Below are 17,460 nucleotides of genomic sequence, written 5' to 3'. Positions count from 1 at the left end.
TGCGTGTGAGGCTTCCCCCGTCATAAAGCTGCGAGAGGCGGCAGGAGGCTGTAGAAGCTCTCCGGCAGCCAGAGGAGCAGCAGCAGCAGCAGGAGGCGGAGGAGGAGGAGGAGGATGAAGCTGAGTGTCCGTCCGCGTGGAGCTGATCTCAGTTCAGTCCGTCTGAGCTGAAACTGGAAACTTTCTGATGCTTTTCTCGCTGCGGATCCTCTTCTTCACGCACCTGTGAGCAGGTGAGAAACCACAGGAAGTCTCTTGTCTCTGAGGGTTTTGACTGTCTCTCGTCTCTCTGTCTCATGAACTTCACGGCTGCTGATGTCTCTGAGCTCATGTGTCCTCCTGATCTCAGATCAGCTTCCTGCCCCTCTGTCTTCTCTCATCCGTTTGTTCTTCTGCTGTTTGTTGATGACTGAATATTTCTGTCATGGTGTTCAAACTGACTCTGGACGGCAGCTGGACTCGTCCTCTGGTCTTCTGTTTGAAATATGACAGGATGAATCTGCTTTACATGAATTTATGGTGCCGGTATGAAAGCAGGGCTGCAACCAGGAAAACCTCACTCATTCACTCATTCATCCACTCACTCCATTTATTCACTGACTCATTCATTCACTCATTCATCCACTCACTGATGTCATTCATTCATTCATTCATTCATTCATTCGTCTGTGTTTGGGTATAGATTATTCTAACATTGTTATTATCTGACAGATTATAATTCACTTATTCATACATACATGAATACATGAATACATATTTCGTATGTATTTTATGGACATTTCTTCTTCATCGTCTGTTTGTTCTTCATCTCCTTTTTATTCTGCTGCTGTAACAAGTGAATTTCCCTTTGTGGTTGCAGACCGTGCCTTATCTTATCTTATCTTATAACATTGCTATAATATGGTTGTTATATTATCATATATTTCATATATTATCATACCGTCAGCAGATTTGTGATTTCTAAGATAAAACTAATCATGTGTAAAAAGTTAATTGATCATTTATTGATGATTTGATTTATTTTAAAGGTCTGAACAGTTTATAGATTATTAGAAAAAACAGTCTTAACCAAAAGCCTCCACGTCCTGCAGTGATTCACATCCAGCAGAGCCGCCTGCCCTCCTGTCTGTCTGTCCTCCTGTCCGTCTGTCCTCCTGTCCGTCTGTCTGTCCTCCTGTCCGTCTGTCTGTCCTCCTGTCTGTCTGTCTGTCTGTCTGTCCTCCTGTCTGTCTGTCCTGTCCGTCTGTCCTCCTGTCCGTCTGTCTGTCCTCCTGTCCGTCTGTCCTCCTGTCCGTCTGTCTGTCCTCTTGTCTGTCTGTCCTCCTGTCTGTCTTTGTGAGGATCGGTCTCTTCAGTTTTTGTTGAGGGTTTTAGTTTTGTTAGAATCAGATTTGGTTTTATGAGCTGTACTCTGAAGTCATCATTGTGTGTGTGTGTGTGTGTGTGTTTGTGTGTGTGTGTCTCAATGGACCAAACACACATAGTTTGAATCTGTTGAGCTGATTTGCACAGAGCAGTGACATGAGGTGAGGAAGAGCAGAGATGAAGACCAGTGATACATGCAGGTCTGATCTGGACTCTGGCTGCAGGTCTGATCTGGACTCTGGCTGCAGGTCTGCAGGTCTGATATGGACTCTGGCTGCAGGTCTGCAGGTCTGATCTGGACTCTGGCTGCAGGTCCGATCTGGACTCTGGCTGCAGGTCTGATCAGGACTCTGGCTGCAGGTCTGATCAGGACTCTGGCTGCAAGTCCGATCTGGACTCTGGCTGCAGGTCTGATCTGGACTCTGGCTGCAGGTCTGATCTGGACTCTGGCTGCAGGTCTGATCTGGACTCTGGCTGCAGGTCTGATCTGGACTCTGGCTGCAGGTCTGATCTGGACTCGGTGAAGCGCCTGCAGGCTGATGAAGCGTCTGTCTGGGTGGATGTTGTGCTTTAAAGCAGTGGAAGTGCTGACGTGGTGTTTTGTGTTCAGTCGCTCTGCTGAAGGAGATCTGCGTCACTTCACTCATCAAACTAAAGGAGTGATCAGAAATCTGTTCCTGCCTCAGCAGGACCAGACGGGGGTCTTCAGAGTGCTGCAGTCCAGAGCAGAGTCCAGGTGTGCTTCACCTCAGCAGGGTGGAGCCCTTCATCAGATAACAGCCGTACAGGTCGACTTTGGGACGATGTTGTTTGGAGGCGACCTCTAGTGGCCGTAAGGTGACTGCGGTGCTGTCCAGGCTGCAGCTCGTATAAACGTCAGTGTCAAAAACGCTCTGAAACACGTCAAACTTCAGGGGACAAACGTGAAGCTGTCAAAAGAATAAGACGACATATTTGATGTTTGTCCTCATCAGCTTCACTGATTTCTGTAAAAATCTGCTGACTCTGAATCTGATGCAGCAACACGTTTCAAACACGCTGGGACAGGAGCAACAAGACTGGGATGCTCCAAAAACACCTGCTTGGAGTCCACACCTGTCTGCAAACGCGTCACATGATGAAACCCAAAGTACGAGCTGAAGTCAGACGGCAAGAAGAAAGAAAGAGTTTCCCTGTCAGATCACGTCCTGAGTGTGGTTAAAGAAAACTGATGGAGGGCAGCTGAACGTGTCCCTGAACCAACTTCATTAACACACACTGCTGCGTCCAGTCCAGGGTGACCGAAACCAATAAAGTCTGTCGGTCTGTGGCTCCCTGTCGTCTCTGAAGGAGGCTGAATGAGATCAAATAAAGGTTGAATAAAAAACTCTCCGCACTGCGAGCCTTCATCCACAAGCATCCTGATTCATTCACACCTTTAACTGGAAACAGTCAGCAGTTCACCAGCAGCCACTGACGGGTCTGGGTCTGGGTCTGGGTCTGGGTCTACTGAGCCTGCTCTGCTAACATGATCCAACCAGAACCAGAAACCCAAGTCTGAAAATCAAACCATATGTTGACAAAGAAGCTGGATCTGTAGAGACGTCTCGTGTCTGTTATCTCACTGTAAAGTTTTATTACACACATACTGACTCTGATTTAAACCAGGTTTGACTCTGGTTTAAACCAGGTTTGACTCTGATTTAAACCTGGTTTGACTGGTTTAAACCTGGTTTGACTCTGATTTAAACCTGGTTTGACTCTGGTTTAAACCTGGTTTGACTCTGGTTTAAACCTGGTTTGACTCTGATTTAAACCTGGTTTGACCCTGATTTAAACCTGGTTTGACTCTGGTTTAAACCTGGTTTGACTCTGATTTAAACCTGGTTTGACCCTGATTTAAACCTGGTTTGACTCTGATTTAAACCTGGTTTGACTCTGGTTTAAACCTGGTTTGACTGTGGTTTGACTCTGGTTTAAACCTGGTTTGACTCTGATTTAAACCTGGTTTGACTCTGATTTAAACCTGGTTTCACCCTGATTTAAACCTGGTTTGACTCTGGTTTAAACCTGGTTTGACTCTGATTTAAACCTGGTTTGACTCTGGTTTAAACCTGGTTTGACTGTGGTTTGACTCTGGTTTAAACCTGGTTTGACTCTGGTTTAAACCTGGTTTGACTGTGGTTTGACTCTGGTTTAAACCTGGTTTGACCCTGATTTAAACCTGGTTTGACTCTGGTTTAAACCTGGTTTGACTCTGATTTAAACCTGGTTTGACTCTGGTTTAAACCTGGTTTGACTGTGGTTTGACTCTGGTTTAAACCTGGTTTGACCCTGATTTAAACCTGGTTTGACTGTGGTTTGACTCTGGTTTAAACCTGGTTTGACCCTGATTTAAACCTGGTTTGACTCTGGTTTAAACCTGGTTTGACTCTGGTTTAAACCTGCTTCAGTTGTTTTTTGACTGATAATACAAAGAGTGAGGAGTGATTTCTGGGCTGTAGGAGTTTGTACCTGCAGTTCCGTGTTTGGCCACCAGGGGTCAAACACCAGGAGTCGACCATGTGACGCCTCCTCTCTGTCTGCTGCTCCTCAGTGTGAAGCTCTGATAGTTGTTATGGTTCTCCACAAACATTTTGTTTGTGCCGCCGCTGAGCAGAAAGCAGCGCCGTTACCCAGAATCCTCCGCTGACAGCCAGCAGGGCCTCTGAATGGCATGAATTATTAAGTGCGTTGTAGTGCTGCAGCTGAGCTGGGATCTGTGTGATGTGATTTTCATGAGCAGCTCTTTAATCTGCTGCTGGATGTCGGCGTGCAGGAGCCGCAGCTGGTGGGAGATTCATCTGCCGCTTGACTGAACAGCTGAAGGCTGCGGCGTGAAGCTTCAGCGGGGCTCCACGAAACGCTCCACCCCTCCTCCCGACCTCCACCTGCTGAGCTCGCACCACAGTCTACAGCAAAGGGATTGTCTGCCGCCGACTTCATCTCACACAAGACGGATGAAGACGAGCTACGTCAGGAGTCGTGTTTTAAACGGACAGTAACGACAGTTCCTCAAATGCTTTTGTTAAAGGGTTTACGTTCTAAAAACGTTCAAATCATGTTACCATGTGGAGACCCCAAAACCCAGACAGAAACCTTTGGATTATAGCGTGCTCTGTCATTGGACGCTGCTGTTGGGGTGGGTGTTGACAGGAAGTCATCAGCCTGAAGTCACACCAGCATTTAAAACAGCAGAATTTACAAATCAATCAATTTCAGCGTGATCGTGCTGATCAGTGATTCACTCACGAGGTCTTTGTTCAACGTTCGTGACGCACAGATTCACCTGATGACCAGCTGAGCTGTGAGTGGACGGAGGACGCTAGGCTAGCTCATTAGCCGTGTGTCACCGTCCAGTTTCAATGAAGCTGGGAGTCAGAGTCTAGACTCTCTACAGCAGAGACACAGCGAGGACACTAGAGGACACGCAGCTGTTGATAACCTGTGCTAGCTTACTGTCACAATAACAACCAAGCTAACAAGCATACCGCTTGACTATTAGCACGTTAGCTAACTTGAAGAGCATGTCCTTTAAAAACTCTTTAGTTTATGAATGAAATGATGAAAAATCCTGAGGACAAACCGTCAAAGGGACTAAACTGTCTAGCGCCGAGGACACAGAAGACGATAACGCAGTCATTGTGACTGACTGGTGCTAGCATGTTTCCTATTAGCTCATGAGCTACATGGTTTGACCTTTGGCCTCCGCTCTTTGAATGGCCTTGTCTCGTTGAGTCTCTTCTTCTGTGGTGGTTTTAAGCGACCACAGAATCAGCTCCACCTGCTGTTCATCTCCGTTAACGAGTGAGTTCATGTTCACACAGTGGCAGTGGACGAAAAGCAGAAACCAGTTTGTTTGTTGTTTTATTTAGATTGAATTTAGTTGAAGTTTGAGTTGAATTAAATATTCAGCTCGAGCACAGACGCTGAGGTGGGATCCTTGTGAGGCTTTGAAAAGGATGGAGGATGGAAAAAGAGCAGAGGTCAAAGGTCATCCCTGTCCTCTGGGACTGAGTGCAGTGACAGGCACTGAAGAGAGGACTCAGATTCTAACTGGAAACACTTTAGCTCTAATGTAGGACTTCCTGTGATCCGACGCATCCATTATTCATCCCCTTCATTATGAACTTGACTGCGAGCTGCTTTGCATAAATACATCATCTCTGAATTATTAAGTGAACTAACAGCTCATGCATTCATTCATTCAGACTCGTACAGTAGATTTACATTATTGGACCACGAGCTAAAGTAAAGCTCCTGTTAGCTTGAGTTCGCTCCTTCCTGCGACGCGACGCTCCGTCAGAGCAGCTGACCTCCGTCTCGTGGACCCGGTGGACAGAGTCCTCCACGGTCAGGGCGCAAAGTAACAGAGTACATTTACTCAAGTAAGTGCAGGTTTGAGGTACTTCAGCTTCACTGCATCTATTTAAGAGCTAAAGCTCCTCATCATACGTACAAACCATCCGGTCGGTTAATGGAGTATGATCCGGTGTTACGTTAGAAGTATTACAAGCAGTTAAAATTAGCCTGAACGTCGATCATCATAGAATAAAGGCCATCCGTCCGTCCTTCTGTCCTTCCTTCTTCTGTCCCTACAGAGCTGCTGATGCAGACCGTCCCTGTGACTCGGACTCGAATGCTGTTTATCTGGATTCGTGACCTTTGACCTGCAGAGGCCGCGATGACAGAGCAGCTTCTTTAAGTTCACGTGAACTCACTGATTGACAGACGGAGCTTAGACTTTAAGTCATTCTTCACGGTCATTTGCTAAGCTAAGCTAACGGAGAGCAGATGTCCTGACGTGGTTCAGAACCGAGAACTCTTCCTGGACTTTGTTTGGGTTCTGGACGGACTCATACAGACCTTCACATCAGAAACTTCAACCATGAAGTTTTTGGCATGTAAAAGCTAAAACGCAGCAGCTTTAAAGACGTCATCGTGACTGTCGGTTTCTCTCCTGTCTTTCAAAATGTCCAGTGTCCTCATGACTGCGGCACTTAGCTAGTTAGCATCTCATCTGAACATTAATGGACTGTAACAAGCCGTCACTTCGTTAACATCTAAAGCTGGAAAGATGAAAAGAACCCAGTAATTCAACCAACCAATAAACGTGTCAAAACTGAATGAAAATTCTTAAAATGATCATTAACTTACACTAAAAATCTTTGAGACTCCTCCTGTTAAACAAGGAAACGAACCTTTAGATGATAATTAATGGACTGGTAAACTGTGAGGGACGTCTCGTGTCCCTGAAGGTCGACGTGATTCATTAATTAAGAGCTTTTCAAATGATATTGTTTCATTTTCACCCTTTCAAGTTAATGTCTGACGAAGGATCTCTGGTGTCGCAGAAACACCAGGATGTGGTTTAAGGTGTGTTTTCAGTCATGAATTAAGGATGAATTAAAGATAATTTGTGGTCATTGTATTTTGTGTGTTTGACCCTCAAACTCAAAGAAAGTGTGTCTCTGGCGAAGCGACCTGACGGAGTCTGAAGGTGATTTCTGACAGCTGGAAAGTGACCAATGATCTGAGGTCTGGACTCTGAATCTCTTCAGTTCTTCCTCGTCGTGTAACCGGAGCCGCTGGCGTGGAGGATGTTTTCACTGGACGACGTCTGCAGCTTCCTCCGGTGGAGAACATTACCGCTGCAGCCTCGCGTTACGGCGTTAGGGGCGGAGGCGATGGAGTGGCTGCCGGGGGAGCTTCGATGTCTTCTCCTGACCCGGCAGAAGTGGCTTCCTGTGAGGGCGGAGGTCACCCTGCAGGGTTTCTATCAGTGATGGAGGCTGCCACTGTGAAGGAATGGAGCACCGACGCCAGGATCCGAGCAGCTCCGTGGTTCGTCTGTGGACTGAGAGAAGCTGCTGGAGCTCTGAACGTGCTGTCAGAGAGAACGTCAGCAGCCTTCACCTCAGGAAAAGTACTGATACACACTGTGAAGTACAGGAACACGGTCAGTCAGGACACTGATGGCAGGTTGGACATTTTTTGGAAAGTGAGGGACATTTGATGGGGTTTGAGGATTTTGGGGGAAACCGACTCCACAACATTTATCTTCAGATTATTTGTACAAAATATAATCATCTAGTACATTCTCGTGTACTCTTACAGACAGCAGTATCAAAAGTACTTCAGCAGCTACAACAGTGATCCAATAACATGATACATGATTCTGGAATAAGTACTTTCAGTACTTTCAGTGCACTTTGATCTGTGGTACTTTTACTTCAGTAACATTTTGAATGCAGGACTGAGTACTGAAGCATCGACTGTGTGTGTGTGTGTGTGTGTGTGTGTGTGTGTGTGTGTGTGTGGAATCAGATGGGCATCATTTAAAACATAATGTGCTCATTATTCCTCGCTGTATGATCAGCTTCCTCAGCTCAAGCTGAGTGGTTTCAAATTAAAGAGTCTGTTGTTCTAATTTGATGAAGGTTTGTTCTGCAGACGTGTTCGAAGCTTCGTTCTCACCCTGACAGGAAACATTCTGTTCGTTTCTCATGTAAATCACACATGAGACCATTGATTCTCTCACATCAGGCTCTGAAGTGTTCACTGAGCTTCTGTCTGTCACCGACAGGCCGACCTGAAGTTCAGCTCGGCATCAGCACCTGATTCACTCGAGACCTTTAAAGGTGAGCTCACCTCTCAGGTGTGGGATTCACCTGCTGATGCTGCAGCTCAGGATGACATCAAACTCTTCTATGGATCCGTTTCAAAGGCCACACACACACATGCACACACACACACACACACACGCACGCACACACGTGCACAGGTCAAAATAACGTGATCGATGGCTGAATTCCATTTAGCTGCTGGTCCCTCGCACCGCCTGTGAGGCTGCAGTGTGTCCAGCTGCGGTTCTTCTCTCGTCCACCGGTCCGTCAGGAAGCCGCTGTCCCGCCACGTGCAGCCGCACCACTAACGCTGATCCGTCCAATGGTTGTCTTCCCTCTGCAGACTTCCTGTCCCGCCCCCACCATGAGTGACATCTACGAGTCAGCGGCCAACTCTCTGGGTCTGTTCAGCAGCCCCTGCCTCACCAAAGTGGAGCTGCGACTCACCTGCAAAGGGATCTCGGACCGAGACGCCCTGTCCAAACCCGACCCCTGCGTCGTCCTCAACATGCAGTCCCACGGACGGTGGATGGAGGTAGGTCACCATGGCAACCGATGCCACGCTCTCACCCGCCGCCTGGTGTGGTTCCTGAAGTGAGAAGATTACTGTGGTGCAGGCAGAGGTGGAGTGAATGAATAGTGAGTGAATGAGTGAATGAGTGAATGAATGATGCGTGTAGTGTTACTACAAAGCAGGAGGATGAGAGTGAAGATCAGACCAACTAAACATCAGCATCAGATGGACTCTGAGATGGACTCTCTGAGCCGTCCGTCCACCATGAAGTACTTTGGCAAAGACAAAGACATTCCAGAGACAAAGACACAAAGACACAAGGACACAAAGACACAAAAACACAAAGACACAAAGACACAAGGACACAAAGACACAAAAACACAAAGACAAAAACACAAAGACACAAAGACAAAAACACAAAAACACAAAGACACAAAGACAAAAACACAAAGACACAAAGACACAAAGACAAAAACACAAAGACACAAAGACAAAAACACAAAAACACAAAGACACAAAGACACAAAGACAAAAACAAAGACACAAAGACAAAAACACAAAGACACAAAAACACAAAGACAAAAACACAAAGACACAAAGACAAAAACACAAAGACACAAAGACAAAAACACAGACACAAAGACAAAAACACAAAGACACAAAAACACAAAGACAAAAACACAAAGACACAAAGACAAAAACACAAAGACACAAAAACACAAAGACAAAAACACAAAGACACAAAGACAAAAACACAAAAACACAAAGACACAAAGACACAAAGACAAAAACAAAGACACAAAGACAAAAACACAAAGACACAAAAACACAAAGACAAAAACACAAAGACACAAAGACAAAAACACAAAGACACAAAGACAAAAACACAGACACAAAGACAAAAACACAAAGACACAAAGACACAAAAACACAAAAACACAAAGACAAAAACACAAAAACACAAAGACAAAAAAACACAAAGACAAAAACACAAAGACACAAAGACAAAAACACAAAGACACAAAGACACAAAGACACAAAGACAAAGACACAACGACAAAGACATAAAGACAAAGACACAAAAACTCAAAGACAGAGACTGGATCTCTGTACGAGAGCAGAGTACTGTCAGGAAGTACGCTGTGGAGGTACATGTACTTCAGCATTCCCACTTTATGGTACTTTCTGCTCGGACTTCACTCATATTGTACTTTTTACTGCACTGCATACTGACAGCTGATAAATTGTGATGTCAGTCAGGAGCTCCACCTTCAGCAGCTGCAGCATCAGTGATGCTTAACATGAATCACGAGCTGTGATCCAGTAACATCATATAATGTAATATTCTGATTGAACTTCTGAAATAAAAGTACTCCCTCTGCTTAATGAGCGCTCTACTTTACTTTGAAGGTAGTACTTTGACTTGTTGCACAGTATTTTTACACAGTGGTACTGTTACTTTCACCGAAGTCAAACTCCTGAGTTGTCTTTCAGTCTTCGTCTCGTCCGATCGCTCCGGCAGGTAAATGACCGTTAGTCAGCTTCCTGTCACTGCTGCTGGTCCACAGGTGGACGCGGCGTCGTCTCACCTGCAGCGTTGGTCCTGCTGTCTGCCGTCTGTAGCTGTGTGAATAAAGGTTATTCAGGATGAAGAGCTCTGCAGACGCAGACAGAAGCATGGACAGCTAATACTCGAAGTACAGCAGTTGAGTACATGTACTTTCCACCTCTGTCCAGAATAAAGACATTGCTGATGCAGCTGTGGGCGGAGCCTGTGCTCCAATCACTTCACATGGTGTTTGACAGGAAGTCAGAGATGACACCTGAACTCTTCGTCTTCATTTCAGAAGTCAAACTTTTCCTCAGACGTTGAGCTCAGATGTGACTGAGGAGGCTGTTTGTCCGTCCTCTGTCCGAGGTTCAGTATGACGGCGGTGATGAGGGTCCGTGTGTCCTCTCTGTGGCGTCCCCGTCTGTCCTCGCCATTGTCAGCCATCTGGAGCTGAACCGCTGGTTAAACTGTGTCTGGAAGCTGCTCAGGTTCATTATGGACACGACAGATGAGGAGGAAAGAAAGAAAGAGACAGAATTCTCTGCTGGCTTCAGGTTTTCTGGGATCTGAAGGAGGAAACGGGTCCAAACACGCAGCCAGTCCTCCAGACGAAGCACACGATGGTGTTCAAAGACAGTCTGAAGGCCGCGAACGGCTGATGGCGTCCGCTCTGCTGACCGCTGACCACAGAGGAAACAGTCAGCGTCGTTAAAGGCCAGCAGATCCATCACAGCAGGACTTAACGCGTCACTTCGCCCAGATTGGAAAAAAGACAGAAATCTGAACACCGTTTGTAAGAGTCAGATTCAGGGTCAGAAATGATGATGGTCACCTGGTGTCCAGGTGTTTTCTGTTATCTGCCACGGGTGTCGCTGTCCTGTCGCCGAGAGCACAGGTTTTTAGGTGGGTCACCTCACCTCGTTGGGTGTGTTTGACCCTGGTAGGGCATATGGTTTCTGAGCGCTGTGGTGGCAGCGGGACAGAGGTACCGTGTGACCGCTGTGTATTCATATGAAATGTTCAGAGTTTTGTTCCGTGCACATGGAAAATAAAGGAACAGTATTAAGCAGCACAGATGAGACGAGCCGCAGACTGACATTAAAACAAGAGAGCAGGCGGAAAAGTGCCGCTTTCATACTGAGACTGATGAGACTCCAAGATCAGATCAGAATCAAACTGACTGTGTGTCTGTACAACGAATGAATGAATGAATGAATGAATGAATGAATGATGACCAGCCTGCTGCAACAGGCTCAAACTCTCTCTGACTGCTTCAGCTGGACCTTCACGTTCGTTTCCTCTGAGTCGGTTCCGGCTCACGGCTCGAGGCCGCGGCTGCATTCCTCTGATCGCTGATCGTGTAAGTGGGACAGTTTTCGTCTTGTTGGCCGATGCAGGACGCCTCCGGTCTCACGGCTGGAAAGCTGTTCTCTGTCTCTCCTCTCGATGGCTCCTCGTTCCTCCTCCTGCAGCAGGAGTTTCCGTCTTCTCTCGTCTTTCTTCGTGTGAATTAGATGAGGATGTTTCTCAGTCCGTGTGTGGAATAAATGAGCACACGGTGGATTTCTGTGTTAATCGTGTGTGTGCTCATCAGAGGAGGCGAAGCCGGGTGATGCTCAGCAATCGCGACCTCCGACGGCGTCACCATTAAAACCTCGCCGGCCTCCTCGTTAGCCGCTGTGAGATCTCACCGGATCAAAGAGATTTTCCTCTTTCTGCTCTTTTCATGAGGAAACAGGCAGAGCTCAGCGGAGACACTGTGAAGCTCTGCCGTTTGTCGAAAGTGACACGTCCACGTTTCATGTTCGCACTTTTATGTCAGGTGTCGACCGGCTTGAAGTGAAGTGCTCATTATTTGTCTCACGCTGTCCATGACCGCAGCATCGTCCTGCTCTCTGTATGAAACGCTGTGTTTTACCTTCAGTCCTCCTCAATGGCTCAGTTTGCTCTGATTGGTCAGCTCACACAGGTCTGAGCGGGCAGGTGTTTCCTGTTAGCTCTGCAGGTGTTTTTAGCCACCACAATGACCACGTCTGAAATGAATACGTGAATGTGATCTGTATCGGCCTCGGCCTCACTGCTAACGTCACGGCTCTGTATGTGGTCTGAGCAAGCTAGCTGCTGGGTGCTAATCAAAGCTACACAGTGAAGCTAAACACATGAAGTCCTGCAGTTTGACCGTGTCTTTCTCACGTAGCTGCATCGTTACCATCAGAGCATCCTGGAGCGGAACAGGCTTCGTATAGCAGCGATGCTAATGCTAGCTTAGCAAATGAGGCTTGACTGTCACTCAGTGTTACAGAATTAGTTTTGGTTTTTATGGTGAATTTACTGTCTGGTTCATCATTAACTCTGCCTCCTTGCTCTCCCCTCAGATGGCGATCAGTGAGCTGGATGGACAGTGGGGGGCGCTGGAGAGTTTGGATAAACAGTGTGAGAAGAGTCATAAATCAGACAAATCTGAAAACACATGAAACATATTGACGTTAATCAGCGTGACTTCACCTCTGAGGAGATCATGACCTCTGATCTCCGTCCAGAATAAACGTCTAGAAATGGCTTTTTTGAAGGTCATGCAGAACTTTCCTGAGAGTCTTCATGTTTTGTCCGTTTCCTTCAGATCCTCTGATAGTTGTGCGTACAGTCCTGAGTTCACTGCTAACAGGAGCTGCAGCTGAAAATATGAATAATAAATAAGTTATTGGGTTCCAGCTGCTGACTGGGTGGAAATTATTCCCGTCATTGACTCCAGTGACACTCTAAGCTGAAAAGCTTGATGACCACAGGCAGGATGACTTCTGCGGTTTGTCTTGGTGGAATGAGCCTTACGTCAAATGGACTCCTGTGGGTGGGAGACAAGGACATAAGAAGACACATAACTTGGACAGCATCCACCTCTCTGACACTAACACCACCCAACAACATCACTGGCCTTGCAGATCAGTTCGTTGAGTCTGTTGGTGTCAACCTGCTGCACCCCCCAGCGAATCGTGAAACTTCCTGAGCATCGTTGAAGGATGTTGAAGGAGCTCGGCCTCCTCAGAGAGTAGAGACGGCTCAAAGCCCTGAAGGCTTCAGCGTTCTTAGTCCAGTCCAGTTTGTTGTCAGCGTGCACTCCCAGGTACTTTTAGTCCCCTGCAAAGTCCTCACTGAGCCCCCTGGATGGAAAAGGGGTCATCTGTGCTTTGGCCCCTTTAGATCCACAACCAGCTCCCTTTTGACCTGCAGACGGTGCAGGTCAGGGAGCCAGCACAGTCATCAGAGGGCGTCTGAAGGTGGCAGAGACACAGGACTGTCCTCTGCAGGGTCCTGGTGTTCCTGACCACTCCGTCCAACACAGAGACTGGCAACCACTCATGCTGTGGTCTGCCAATCAGGTAGGACATCCACCTGCATCGCTGTCAGCTCAAACCCAGCAGAGCTGACTGGATGGTGTTGAAAGCGTGGGTGTAGCCATGGTTTAGCAGGTAGATGATGGCATCCTCACCTTCCAGTCGGGGCAGTAGGTCCACTGGACGGGGTCTAAGAGTATTGGCTGGAGCTGCTTCAGGGTGAGTCTCTCCAGGGATGGTGAGCGTCACCTTAAAGTGTCGCTCAGCTCGCTTATCTGAGTCCAGTGAGTAAAAACCAGCTGCCGTGTGTCACAGCTCGTGCCGAGCCAAACCATGAGCTGGGAAAGACCAGTTCACTTCACAGAACTCATTTCCACTCGATCTTATCATCATTATTGTTGTTGTTGTTGTTGTTATCATCAGTGATGTAACGCTGAGGCTCCTCTGAGTGCAGCAGCTGGACCAGCTCTCTGGGTGGATGAAGGTGAGCTGACGGAGGCGAGCGTGCAGCGTGTGCCGCTGAGCTTCACCCTTCAGGCCTGGTAGTTAGTCTGAAGTGGAGTCTTAGTGTGTCGGTGTCAGCGGGGATTATAATCTGTCTCTGCGGTTCTTAATGCTTCGGTCTCGCTCAGATCCCAGCGATGCCAGTAAGTCATCAAAGCATAATGGTGACTTTATTCTGGATAATGTTCGCTCTGTGGCTGCGTTTATTAAAGTTTGATTGTTCTGAGGCTCGGCGTCAGCGCTGTGGGCTTCCTTCCGTCCACTCGCTGGTTTCTCTCAAATCGATCTCTTCTTTCATTAAAATCTTCATTTTCTCTCAGAAGCATCTCAAACAGTTTCAGCCGCGTTCAGTCGGCCGTCAGGCTTCAGTCGGGACATTTACCAGGACAGAAGCTCGCATCTGCACGACCATCGTTTGTTTAACCAGTCGATTATTGGCTGGAATTCAACACATACGTGACTGAGAATTACAGGGAGACTCTCAAAATGAGGCCGAATATTTAGACATACTGTAAAATGAATCTTCATGTTCATATTATTATTATCAGCCTCTGGAGTTAATGACCAGTTAGGCCGAATGTATGCCTGAACAAGACAAGATGAGATAAGATAAGATAAGACTTTCTTTGATGGGAAATTAAGTCGTTACAGCCAGCAAGTATTAATAACAAAACAAAAACGGTGGCTCAGAGGGGTCAAAATAAAGAGGACACAGAATAAAAACTATGTTTATGTTCATTATGTAAAAAATCCTGCTGCCAGTATTCTTATATTCCTTATTCTTATGAGGAAACTGTCAGTGTCGTACAGCTCGTAGTCGTTCACCAAACCTGAACTTCTGTGTACTTAAGTACACGTTAAAGGTACTTGTACATCAGTGTGTGGGTTGGTTGAAATCCTCTGAGCGATGACGTGGAGCTCATGACTACATGACGGTGTGTGTGCTGATGGGCTCTGCTGTGTTTGTGTGTTTTCTGGGTGTGTGTGCTGATGGGCTCTGCTGTGTTTGTGTGTTTTCTGGGTGTGTGTGCTGATGGACTCTGCTGTGTTTGTGTGTTTTCTGGGTGTGTGTGATGTGAACTGGTCAGACCTGGTTTCCGCTGCCCCACTTTATGCTTCTCAAAGTATTTTTAGTCGTTTGCTCGCTGGTGGAAACGCAGTTGAAGCGTCCTCTCTTCTTCATTTGTCTGTGGTCTGTTTTCATTTCCCCCTCCTTCACTTCATCTTCCTCCTCTTTATTCTTCAGTCTGCAGACTTCAGATCTGTTTCCGTCTTCACGTCAGAATGTGAGCAGGTGAAGTGACGGGAGGTCAAAGGTCAGACAGGAAGCTGACGCTTCTCTTCTGTTGGCTGACGGATTCGTTTTTCTTCGTCTCACGTTGACAAACACATTTGAACAGATTTAGAAGAAGAGAAGAAGAGTCTTTGAGTGTGTCTCAGGTCTCAGGTCTGATCTCAGATCTGATCGGTGTTTCAGAATAGACTCATTTGGGGAATTTAAAGCTTCATTGGATCAAACATTGATCAGCAGCATTAACAGCTGGTCCAGGTGGAAAGTAACTGAGTACATTTACTCCAGCACTGTACTGGGCACATTTTTGGAGTACTTGTACTCAAGTTATGGTACTTTTACTTCTACTGCACTACATGTATTTAACAGCTTTAGTTACGAGTCTGTTTTCAGATTAAGATTTCACATAAAAATGAAATAATTTGTGTCTTCAGGCTCGTTCCACAGATCGACAGTCAACACTCAGAGGGACAAACTAACAAACGTCGCCGTTCACCAGCGAAACCAGTGAAGAAGAAGAAGAGCTGTCGTAGCTCTGTCTTGGCCTCCTCCACCTCCTGAGGGAAAGATCCGCTCTTCAGCTGCTCAAAGCTCCACCATGTCCACCAGCTGGTCTCCGACTATTTGCTGCTCAGCAGGTGGTGAACGGAGGCCGAACAGGAAACGTGCTGAAAAAAACAAAACAAGGCGCTAAAAGAGGCCGAAAAACTTGGCAGAGTCGATCTACGGTGAGCGGCGCCTTTCACACGAGAGGCTCGTCGACCGATGTCTGACTGGAGACAGTGATAAGTGCTGCGAGGGGATTGATCTGATCGCGCCGTCGTCTTGAACACTTCGTCCTCGCGTCGTTACTTCTGAGTCCTCTTTGTTGTCTTCTGGCTCTTTGTCTCCGTGTTGGAGGAAACAGGGAAGTCAGGTCTGTTTCTTGAGGAGACATTTCAGTGCTGATCTCCAGGACGTGAGTGTGTGTTGACGCTCTGCAGGTCTGTCAGCAGCTTCACTGTCTGCAGATCCATCGTCACACACTGCTCTCTGTGATCTGCTAAACGAGCTGTTTTCTGTCATTCCTGTCGTTGCTGAACGTGAAGCAGCGACAGCGGGAAGCTGCTCGCCGCCTCTCGTCCCTTCAGACTCGTTAAAAAGCGAAGTTCAGACGGCGGTGGGCTCTTAAACTGCAGGTTTCAGCTCCACAGAGTCTGACCTGCTCGGTCTGTGATCAGGAGGAACAACAGGACAAAGACAGCAGGCTGAACATTAACCTTCAGCTCGTTACCTGTGCAGCTGACTGCATGCACTGAAGTCCCAATCTGAGGTACTCCTACTTTACTTCTACTCCACGAAGGAAGTATCAGTAAAATATGTGTCTGTACATCAGCGAGTTTGTAAAATCTGATGTTTAAACAGTTTGCAGCTGAAAGGATTCACTGATTAATCAATGAGTCAACTGAACCAATTAATGATCAATTAATTGATGGCTCATTGTCAGCACACATTTCTCACTATTTTCACAATGTTTCCACAGCAAGCGATCGATTGATCGATGGAGAAAATGATCAGCAGATTGATCCAGAATGAGGAGAATCATCAGCGCTTGTCTTAATGTCTTAATTCGATGGTAGTGAGTCATTCTCAGACCTTCTGCAGCGAGGCGTTTTAACAGGAAACACGTCAGGGGGGTCACGCTGAGCTGAACCTGCTTTCAGCATGTTTCAAAGACCTTCAGGACCTGGACTCTGCTGTGATCTGTAGATCAATACGTTAGAAAGAACCAAAGGGCACAAAACCAGCTGCAACATCAAGTAAGTGTGTGTGAAAGTGACAGGAAGGAGAATCATCTGTCCACTCTGTCCGGTGGAGGGTAGGAAGCCCCAAAACACGATGTAAAGCGTGAAAAGACGTGTTTCACGGTGCCAGACATGCAGGAAAAAGTTCTCATAAAGTCCTCAGCAGTCCACTGATGTCCACAGCAGGACAAGCAGCACAGTTATCTCAGGCAGCACATCGGACATGGAGGGAACCTGCGGGAGCATTTCCTGCTTTCGGCTGCCAGATTTCTTCTTCTGTTGCGTCTCACAAACGTCCTCGGACGCAGACAGAACGGGCCTGAAAACTGAGGAAACATTGAGGAAAACGTCCAGCGGGTCGGTGGGAGGACGTCAGGTTTCCTCTCACACTCCATGTTGGATTTCTTTTCACATGATTCACACAAACGTTAACAATCCAATTAAAGTGACTAATGACAGTGTGGCGTGGAGGAG

The 17,460-nt window shown here is 47.0% G+C and overlaps 1 protein-coding gene across 1 annotated transcript in view; it reads left to right on the top strand.

Annotated features, from left to right (window-relative positions):
• Positions 1-50: 50 nt before the first annotated feature.
• cpne4a (copine IVa) overlaps positions 51-17,460 on the top strand; it is a 53,608-nt gene continuing 36,198 nt past the window's right edge. The window contains exons 1-2 of the mRNA XM_076737048.1: positions 51-233; positions 8,353-8,544. Coding sequence (XP_076593163.1) covers positions 8,374-8,544 — 171 coding nt within the window. The 5' untranslated portion in view covers positions 51-233; positions 8,353-8,373. The remainder of the gene's footprint in view (positions 234-8,352; positions 8,545-17,460) is intronic.

This window comes from Chaetodon auriga, chromosome 8, assembly GCF_051107435.1.
Source record: "Chaetodon auriga isolate fChaAug3 chromosome 8, fChaAug3.hap1, whole genome shotgun sequence".
Taxonomy (NCBI): Eukaryota; Metazoa; Chordata; class Actinopteri; order Chaetodontiformes; family Chaetodontidae; genus Chaetodon; species Chaetodon auriga.
Note: the sequence above shows the minus strand (reverse complement) of the source record. Positions and strands in the feature narration are given on the sequence as shown.